This window comes from Xenopus laevis, chromosome 6S, assembly GCF_017654675.1.
Source record: "Xenopus laevis strain J_2021 chromosome 6S, Xenopus_laevis_v10.1, whole genome shotgun sequence".
Taxonomy (NCBI): domain Eukaryota; kingdom Metazoa; phylum Chordata; class Amphibia; order Anura; family Pipidae; genus Xenopus; species Xenopus laevis.
In genome coordinates, this window is record NC_054382.1 from 126,698,528 (window position 1) to 126,708,042 (window position 9,515).

The 9,515-nt window shown below is 46.9% G+C and overlaps 1 protein-coding gene across 1 annotated transcript; it reads left to right on the forward strand.

Moving 5' to 3' along the window:
* The first annotated feature begins 1,341 nt into the window (after positions 1-1,341).
* trib1.S (tribbles pseudokinase 1 S homeolog) lies at positions 1,342-8,636 on the forward strand. The gene is made up of 3 exons (XM_018223959.2): positions 1,342-1,807; positions 4,061-4,353; positions 7,515-8,636. The coding sequence occupies exons 1-3, from the start codon at positions 1,466-1,468 to the stop codon at positions 7,981-7,983; spliced, it is 1,104 nt and encodes a 367-aa protein (XP_018079448.1). The 5' UTR covers positions 1,342-1,465; the 3' UTR covers positions 7,984-8,636.
* Positions 8,637-9,515: the final 879 nt, after the last annotated feature.

Below are 9,515 nucleotides of genomic sequence, written 5' to 3' on the forward strand. Positions count from 1 at the left end.
TCTATCTATCTATCTATCTATCTATGATCTATCTATCTGTCTATCATCAGTCTATCTATCTATCATCTATCTATCTATCTATAGGGATGTAGCGAACTGCCGATTTGGTGTTCGCGAACGCCGTTCGCGAACACCGGCAAAAAATGCGAACGTTCGCGAACAGTTCGTGAACTTCGAACACCCGCTAAAATCGTTAGATTCAAACGATCGAAGGATTTTAATCGTTCGATCGAACGATTTTCATTCGAATCGAACGATCGAAGCATTCGATCGAATGCTTTTCATTCGATCGAATGCTTACAATCGTTCCAACGAATGGAAATCGTTCGATTTTTAGCGGTCGAAGGAATTCGAATGGTCGAATGGTCGAACGATTTGTATTCGAATCGAACGCGAACTCAAAATGCGAACGTCGCGCGACGTTCGCGAACATTCGGCGGACGCGAACGGTCGAAGTTCGCGCGAACAAGTTCGCTGGCGAACAGTTCGCTACATCCCTATCTATCTATCTATCTATCTATTTGTCTATCATCTATCTATCTATCTATCCATCCATCTATCATTTAATTTATTATCTACCTTTGTGTCTGTCTGTCGATTATATGTTTCTAGTGATGCAAGCTCTGGTGTCTGATGTATTATCATTAAATTGGTCTCACTGCCCCTAGAGGACAGTAGGAGTAATGGCAGCAGAACTAGCGAATGTTCCCATTGTCATTTATACAGTGACATAATAACAGTTACCTGGATATTACACTCTCACCTGTGCAAAGCAAATGTAGATATTCCCACTAACCTGTACATCTGTACAATACTGATCCACTGATTGGAGTCACATCAGTTACCCTGTGCCCTTATACACAGTATAATTACACTATATACAGCATGTCCTTATACACAGTATAATTACACTATATACAGCATGTCCTTATACACAGTATAATTACACTATATACAGCATGTCCTTATACACAGTATAATTAGGGGGCCAGTTCCCTGCAAGTCACTCCAAATAATGACTAGGGACCAGGGGATGTCAGGGAGGTGCTGGGAGTTGTAGCAGACTGTGCCCTCCAATTCAGAAAATGAAGCCTGGGTGACAGATAATGTCTGTACTTAGTGGCGGTGGGTGGGATCTATAAGGTTTAACAGAGACTGCTGGGAGTTGTAGTCAGATGGTGCAGCAGTTCTACAGACATTACGGTGTCAGCCTCAGAGGCTCCTCCCCTTCAGGATACGGCAGTGACTCCTCCCACCCCCTGTGAGCTGAAACCCGAGCGCTGGGGGCGGGGCCAGTGTGTGTGAGTGACGGGAGGAGGCGCTGATACTGGGACTGATCCCAGGACTGAGAGAAGTCAGAGGGAGCCGGGAGCTCGGAGTGAATGTAACTGTCCCGCAAGCTCCTCAGAGACTGGAGAGACTGGAGAGGCTCCGCGTATCCCGGAGTTGATTGACAAGTTGCGGGATGTTCGCAGTGGAGATGTCTGTGTGCCCAGTACTTGCCAGTGTCCCGCGGGAGAGCCGGCTCAGAGCGCTACGTGTGGCCGCCTGTACCAGCAGCTCCAAGCGCCTGGAGACAGTGGAGAGCGACGAACCCCCGGCTAAATGCCCGCGCCTCACCGACAGCCCCACGGACACCGGCTTCCTGCCCTCCCCCGGATCCCCCCAACCCAGCAGCCCCCGCGGAACCAACTGTCACCCCCAGGGACCTCTCTGTACCGGCAACTTCCTCCTGATGCCCATCCGGGACCGGCAACTCGTCTACCGAGCTCTCAACCTGCTCACCGGGGCGGAAGTGCAGTGCAAGGTGGGACCCGAGTTTTGTACGGGCATCTCCTCTTTATTACAACTCACTTGTATTGAGCGATCAGATAGCGCCTGGCACACACACAGCGGGCACTCATACCTGACCGTTGCACTGATACCTGACAGTTGCATTGGTGCCTGACAGTTGCATTGGTGCCTGACAGTTGCACTGATACCTGACAGTTGCATTGGTGCCTGACAGTTGCACTGATACCTGACAGTTGCATTGGTGCCTGACAGTTGCACTGATACCTGACAGTTGCATTGGTGCCTGGCAGTTGCACTGATACCAGCCAAATGCACTGATACCTGACAGTTGCACTGATGCCTGGCAGTTGCACTGATACCTGACAGTTGCACTGGTGCCTGACAGTTGCACTGATACCTGACAGTTGCATTGGTGCCTGACAGTTGCATTGGTGCCTGGCAGTTGCACTGATACCAGCCAGTTGCATTGGTGCCTGGCAGTTGCACTGATACCAGCCAGTTGCACTGATACCTGGCAGTTGCATGCATTTGTGCACAGCAGGGCAGATAGGGGTCACACTGGCCGTGCAATTCATAGAATTGTCTCAGAGAGGCCAGACTGGGCATTGGGGCAGCCCCAGGGTCAGACACTGATATCTCCTGCACACAGTCACATGGGGGTGAAAGGATATGCTTTGATCTTATGGAGGGTGGGATTAGGTAAGAAAGTAGGGGGGGTGTAAGGCTGCACCTTGGTAACCAGTGATTAGTTTGGGGTGCTACTGTGCAGTAATACAGCATCATTTGGAGTTCAAGAGGGATAACTGTGTGTGTGAAAAGTTATGGGGTTGACATGGAAAGGGGAGATATATTTGGCAGGTGTCACAGAGTAGGAGAGGGTTACACTGGAGTCTGTATATCCTATGGTGCCTTATACTTATATCACTTATATCACTGGGCAGCTGCTCTGTTCCTTATGGCTCTCAGTCTCCTGTATGTACTGTATATATATATATATATATATATATATGTGTGTGTGTGTGTATGTGAATGTTTGTGTGCATGCGAGTGTGAGTCTGTGTGTATGAGTGTGTCTGAGTGTGACTGTGTGTTTATGCCAGGCACTCCCATGACCTCTCTTTAGGGACACGCTCAGCTGGCATTACTCTCATCCTTCTGCGCTGCTTAGTTAATCGGCTCCTATCATTGCCCAGCCCTGCTTCACATTCTAAACGCTGAATATTTCTTTTTTATATGACCATCCTCCTGTGAAAGTGACTGCTGGCAATAACTGTACCCCCCTCCAACACCCTCACCCCGTCATCTCCTGCGTTACTACCTGCTCACATCACCCGTTGTGACATCTATAGGATATACATAGCTCAGCAATTACTCGTGCAGATTTCACAAGGCACCGTCCGATCCCACTACATCAGAGCCATTGTGAAATAGAACATTACATTCAGTTACACCTTCTTTTCTAATGAACTCTCGCTCGCTCCCTGAAGTTTGTACTGAGCAGACACTGGGCCAAGGGGTCAGGGGTGATCCTGGCCCCTCCGTCGCCTGAGGCAGCTGCAGTTGCTGCTGCCCCCCCCCTCCCCCAGAAAATCGCTCTTAAAGTACCAGGAGCGGCATTTTTGCTGCCCCTGGTACCTAGTGGGGCGCTGCCGCCTGAGGCAACAGCCTCAACTCGCCTCATTGGCGAAGCACCCCTGCAAGGGGTGATCGGAATATTGGAAACATCTCCCTAAATAAATGGCAACTGCTCCAAGTCCTTCTTACCAATCCACATGAAATTCCTCCCAAAATTGCTTTTCCCAAGCTTCAACCCAGCAAACACCTTTGCATTTAAAGTGCCTGTTTTGTGCACAGTGCTGCCCCCTAGTGTTGCTATTTGGCCGTACAGATGTCAAAATTCTTGCTTTTAAACCTGTCGTTTTGGCTGCCTTTCTGCTGTTAGCGCCTGTGGGTTTTTAGTGTGTCTACCAGGGATTTCTGTGGTATTTTAAAAACCATTCAGAGTTATTGTGCCAGCAGAATTGGCCAGTGGGTACTGTATGACCCCCCCAGCTCTTGCGGCATTGAGTTCTTGGCAATGGAGCCAAGTGATAAATAAAAACGTGTAAACGTTGCAGGATTTTTGTTGTTGTTGCCAAAAATTTCATGTTATCATCTGTGTCACTGGATTTCACAACGGCTACTTATATGGAGCTGGAAAGTGTTTTAAATGAGAATATTTGTGGCTGTTAAAGACGATTAAAATGTGTGGTTTTTACTATTTCAGGTTTTTCCATTAAAACACTACCAGAAGAAAATTGAGACTTACATGCAGCTGCCGTGGCACCGGAATATCACGGGGATCGTGGAAGTCATCCAGGGGGACAGCAATGCCTATGTGTTCTTTGAGAAGGACTATGGGGACATGCACAGTTACGTGCGCAGTTGCAAGCGCCTCGGAGAAGAAGAAGCCGCCAGATTGTTCCGGCAAATCACCGGCGCCGTCTCCCACTGCCACCAGTCTTCAATAGTCCTCGGGGACCTTAAACTCAGGAAGTTTGTGTTTGCAGACAAGGAAAGGTGAGCAGCTGCCCTATAAACAAGTGGTTCCCAACAGGGTCGGGCTGAGGATTTCGTTATACCGTTTTCGGATTGCTGTCAGGGTGGGCCTAGAGGGCCAGGTTCTTTAGATGACCCAGTCTGGTGCTGATTTCCAATTTATGGGGTTGGCCTCTTTGTGGGGTTTTGGAGCATTGGCAGGGACCCACCTCAAGGCCAGTTAGATGACATTTGGGATGAAAGCCTAAATGTTGTCTTAGATAAACCTAGAAGATTAAAGGTCATTTAGGGTGAGACTTGAAATTCTAAAGCTAGACAATCTTGGAACTATGGCTGAATGATTGATACACCTGTAATGTCTGTAACCTTATTATGGTCAAAGGGGGATCCAAAGGTTGGACCTCTAATGGGGCTTGAACTTAAAAAGTCCAACCATTGCGCTAAACCAATGATTCCCAACCAGTAGCTTGCGAGCAACATGTTGCTCACCGACCCCTTGGATGTTGCTCTCAGTGGCCTCAAAGCAGGGGCTTATTTTTAATTCCAGGCATGTTTTGGTTGCATAAAAACCAGGTGCTCTGCCAAACAGAACCTTCTAGGCTGCCAGTCCATATAGGGGCTACCAAATAGCCAATCAGAGCTCTTATGTGGCACCTCAGGAAGTTTTTGCATGCCTGTGTTGCTCTCCAACTCTTTTTATTTTTGAATGTGGCTCATGGGTAAAAAGGTTGGGGATTCCTGCTCTAAACCAACGGGAGAAGGATGTTCTCTTGTCTTGTATCGGTGATATCTACCGTGCCCTTTCTTTTCATACCATGACCACTGGAGGGCCCCAAAAATCTGGTCTGTTTCTTTAGGAGAATATTGCAAGGGGCAGAGGGAATGGGTTTTAGGTGCACAGTCAGGGCAGGCTATGAGGGTAATAAGGCACGGATATCTTGATTAGGAGGAAAGAAGACTTGCATGTCACTTTGTCTATACAGCATTCCCACAAGGTTGGATCATTTGTACTCAGATATCAATCAGTGTTGCATAGTCCCCTTCCATGTAAGGGACTTGTTTCATAAGAGCGACCTTGTGCCTAGGGAGCTTGAGCTGCACTGAGCATTCTGGGATTGGTAGTTGGTTGGCTTGACTATGCTTGTGCTTAAGTGTAACTCTCTCCTCTGTACTTTACTACATCATTTATCTTCCCCTCTTCTGCGTCCCTATATGATATTTCCAGGGAGCTTTATATAGCGCCACTATTTACACAACACAGGACACACACTCTTGTCCTATCTCTTCCTGCACAGATGGCTCCCATTAGAGCCCAGGACATGCCAACCATTCCGCGCACGCAGATATTTATATCCCAGCATCTTTCTTTAGCGTGTGTAAAGCAAGGGGCTGGCCCTCCTTCTCTCAGAGCAATTGTATAGTATAGTACACACATTATGGAGCCCATGTTTCTCTGCAACCTGCACCTTGTGTGTTAGAGTTCAGCTCCCTGCTGGGTGTTAGTGTAAGAGCCGGGGGATGAGGTTACAGCAAATGCTTGTGAGTTTAGAAGTGTAAAAGAAACATCTCTCCCACGCAGTTATAAATAGTATAGGCAAATAGGTCGTACATGGAGGTGCGTGAATAGGGGGAGGCTTGGTGGTTTCCTTGCAAATTGGAGCAAGGCCCTTGGCCACCACTTGTTGTTCCTGTTGCAGTCCCTTCCCAAAAAATAAACCTGTAGGGCACAATGAAGGGCCTTTATTTTCACCGTATGGTGCTGCTCTATCCTCCACCCCAGTAAAGCCGCCCCTTCTATGAATACATCATTAGCCATTGATAAGCTTAGAGCTGAATTCCCAATAGAATGATATGTGAAATAGTGACACTCATTGTGAAAGCGACTTTTCCATTCTGATAGAGCTCCGAGTGTGTCATGTTTTGGTGGCCAGGCTTGTTGTGTATCACACGCACAGGTGCAGAGTTGTGAGTGTGACAGCAGCTACTTTGTGCCAGACAGTAGTGTGTATTGAGTCATACTTTCCCTTTGCCGAACCAGGGGCCACTTTGCGTTACACAAGGTCAGGCCGAGGACAGAAAGTAACAGATCTCACAGCTCAATGAGGGATGAGCAGAAAATAAAACACATTTCTGCCACTGAAGCCCCGCCCTAGGGTTCTAAAATAACTCTGAAGCCCTGGAGATGGCATATTTGCCCTTTCAGCTGATTTCCCTTTAGCTATAGAAGTGTAATGATTTATGGCACTGGCATAAACCATTAAACCTTTACAAACACCCATTGGGGTTTTTTCTTAACTTAAAACACTTAAAATCTCCCCCGCTACCATCCACCATCAATGCCACCAATCAGAATCAGACAAAACTGCCAGTGTTATGGTTTTCATTTGATTCTTGACCTGTAATCATGTGTGTCATAGAGCTCAGAACTTTGGTTGGGTGCAATGCCTGTTGCTCTCCTAGATAATCCTGGACACCTTTTAAGAGGTCACTTGGGGTGAAATCTTGGATTTGTTCTTTGATCGCCCAAGATCAATGCTTGCCAAACAGTGGGGCTGACTACCTACGGGAGCTTAGAGCCTTGTCAAAGGCCACTTAGGAACAGATGGGGATTTGCCTCCTAGATAATCCTGGAAGTGCATCTTTCAAGTCAGTGAGGCTTTGGTTGGATGGTGACAGATTTGTGAGAATGTCTACTTGCCCGCCTCCATAATTCCGGAAGCCCATTTTAGAGGTCAGTTAGGGTGAGATCTTGGGTAAACACTTCTTTTATGCCCTAAATCTCTGGTTCCCTAAACGGATGCTAAGAAAAGAGTCTTGGTTGGAAGACCCAGCCTGAAGACCTGTTAGGGACAAATTTGGGGAGAAAGTCTATTAGTTCAGCAGTGAGGTCAGTTAGGAGAGTTCTTGGGTGAATCCTTCTTTTAGGCCTTCGATAATGCTGGCACTATGGCCGAAGGGCTGATATCACAATGTTTTCATATGTTTTGCAGCCTTGTTATGGGCTATGGGAGGCCCTGGCCCAATGTTGGACCTTGACATGCATAAGTCAACGAGTCTTGCACCAAGCCATCCATGCTAAAGTTGGATTGTTTAATGAATTCGATATTTTGTTGACACATTTTGGAAACAAAAAGTGGAAAGGTGAGGTTCGCTAACCCCCTATATTTTGCTCTGGTTTGCAGGACCCAGCTAAGACTTGAAAGCTTGGAAGACGCCCACATCATGAAGGAGAACAATGACTCTTTGTCGGATAAACATGGCTGCCCAGCTTACGTCAGCCCAGAGATTTTAAACACCACTGGAGCTTACTCTGGGAGATCAGCAGACGTGTGGAGTCTAGGGGTGATGCTGTATACGCTTTTGGTCGGACGTTATCCTTTTCATGACTCAGACCCCAGCGCCCTTTTTTCCAAAATCCGGCGGGGGCAGTACTGTATTCCTGACCATGTATCCCCCAAAGCAAGGTGCCTTATACGTAGCCTCCTGAGGAAGGAGCCCTCTGAGCGACTAACGGCGGAAGAGATTTTGTTGCACCCTTGGTTTGAAGCTGCTTCTAATCCAGGATGTGCCGATCAGGACTTGAGTAGCAATGACCAACTTGTCCCGGACGTTCCTCAGAACTCTGACAACATAGACTCGTTCTTCTGCTAACCTCCCTCAACCCTCACTGAACCTCCGGGAATTGCTTATTTCTCTTTCAAATAACTTAAGGGAGCACATACTGAATCTTTGGTGCATGATGTATTTTTATTTGATTACACGTTACCCACACACCCTACTGACTTCAGCAGTTATTCTGTTGCAGGCTCAGTCTTTTATGGAGCAACTGTTTCAGGTGAAGGTTTGAGACCTCAAGTCCATGACTTGCCAACAGCGGGAATTGTTTGTAGTGTTTTTTCACAAAAGTATCAGTTGCGGCAATTTGCAAAATGATTGTACTGTAAAACCAATCCAGTTTGTATTTAATTACTTGGATAGAGTTGGAGCATCGACAAGCAGGACCGTCTTTAGTGGTGGTGGGGCCTGGAAGAAAAAAAAAAGATGTTGTGGGGGAAGTTAGGACTGTCCAACCAATGACCCTTCATTTCTTGGGACCGACATCCTCATCCTGGGTGCTGTAGCTTACAAACAGTTGAAGGAACAATGTTTGGTAAAGTCCTGAGTCCTGAAACCAACAGCCTGCTTCCCGGAGACTACTCATTGCTAGTATAGGCACCATCTCTCCCTACTATACCTGTTATCCCACGGTCATACTCCCTTCCCAGAGACTATTATCCCACTGTTACTATAGGCACCATCTCTCCCTACTATACCTGCTATCCCACAGTCACACTCCCTTCCCAGAGACTATTATCCCACTGTTACTATAGACACCGTCTCTCCCTACTATACCCGATATCCCACAGTCACACTCCCTTCCCAGAGACTATTATCCACTATTACTATAGACACCATCTCTCCCTACTATACCTGCTATCCCACACACTCCCTTCCCAGAGACTATTATCCCACTGTTACTATAGGCACCATCTCTCCCTACTATACCTGCTATCCCACAGTCACACTCCCTTCCCAGAGACTATTATCCACAGTTACTATAGGCACCATCTCTCCCTACTATACCTGTTATCCCACAGTCACACTCCCTTCCCAGAGACTATTATCCCACTGTTACTATAGACACCATCTCTCCCTACTATACCTGTTATCCCACAGTCACACTCCCTTCCCAGAGACTATTATCCCACTGTTACTATAGACACCATCTCTCCCTACTATACCTGTTATCCCACAGTCACACTCCCTTCCCAGAGACTATTATCCCACTGTTACTATAGGCACCATCTCTCCCTACTATAACTGCTGTATCAGGTATAGTAGGGAGATATGCTTTTCTATGACTGCTGTAGACACCGTTGTGCTTCTTTTGCCCCACTGCTACTATAGATGCTGCTGTGCTACTTGTTTTGTGTAGGAGAGAATTACTATATAAATTCTATCATCACAGTAAAGAAGACGGGTATATTGTTATCTTGAAAATTCAGTAGGGTCACACAGTCAATACTAAGGGCTTGGCCTTGTAAAGCTACCACTATAAAAGTGGTGTGTATACCTCATGTAATATTGTTTTTTATTTTGTTTTTGCTGGCAGTGAGGTCTGTAGTTCTTGGCTGAGATCGGGA

Bases quoted from the DNA above. Each gene is read 5' to 3' on its own strand.
- trib1.S (XM_018223959.2), top strand. From the start codon at position 1,466: ATGTTCGCAGTGGAGATGTCTGTGTGCCCAGTACTTGCCAGTGTCCCG. The intron at 1,808-4,060 runs GTGGGACCCGAG...TTACTATTTCAG, and splicing joins GGGCGGAAGTGCAGTGCAAG to GTTTTTCCATTAAAACACTA. The intron at 4,354-7,514 runs GTGAGCAGCTGC...TCTGGTTTGCAG, and splicing joins GTGTTTGCAGACAAGGAAAG to GACCCAGCTAAGACTTGAAA.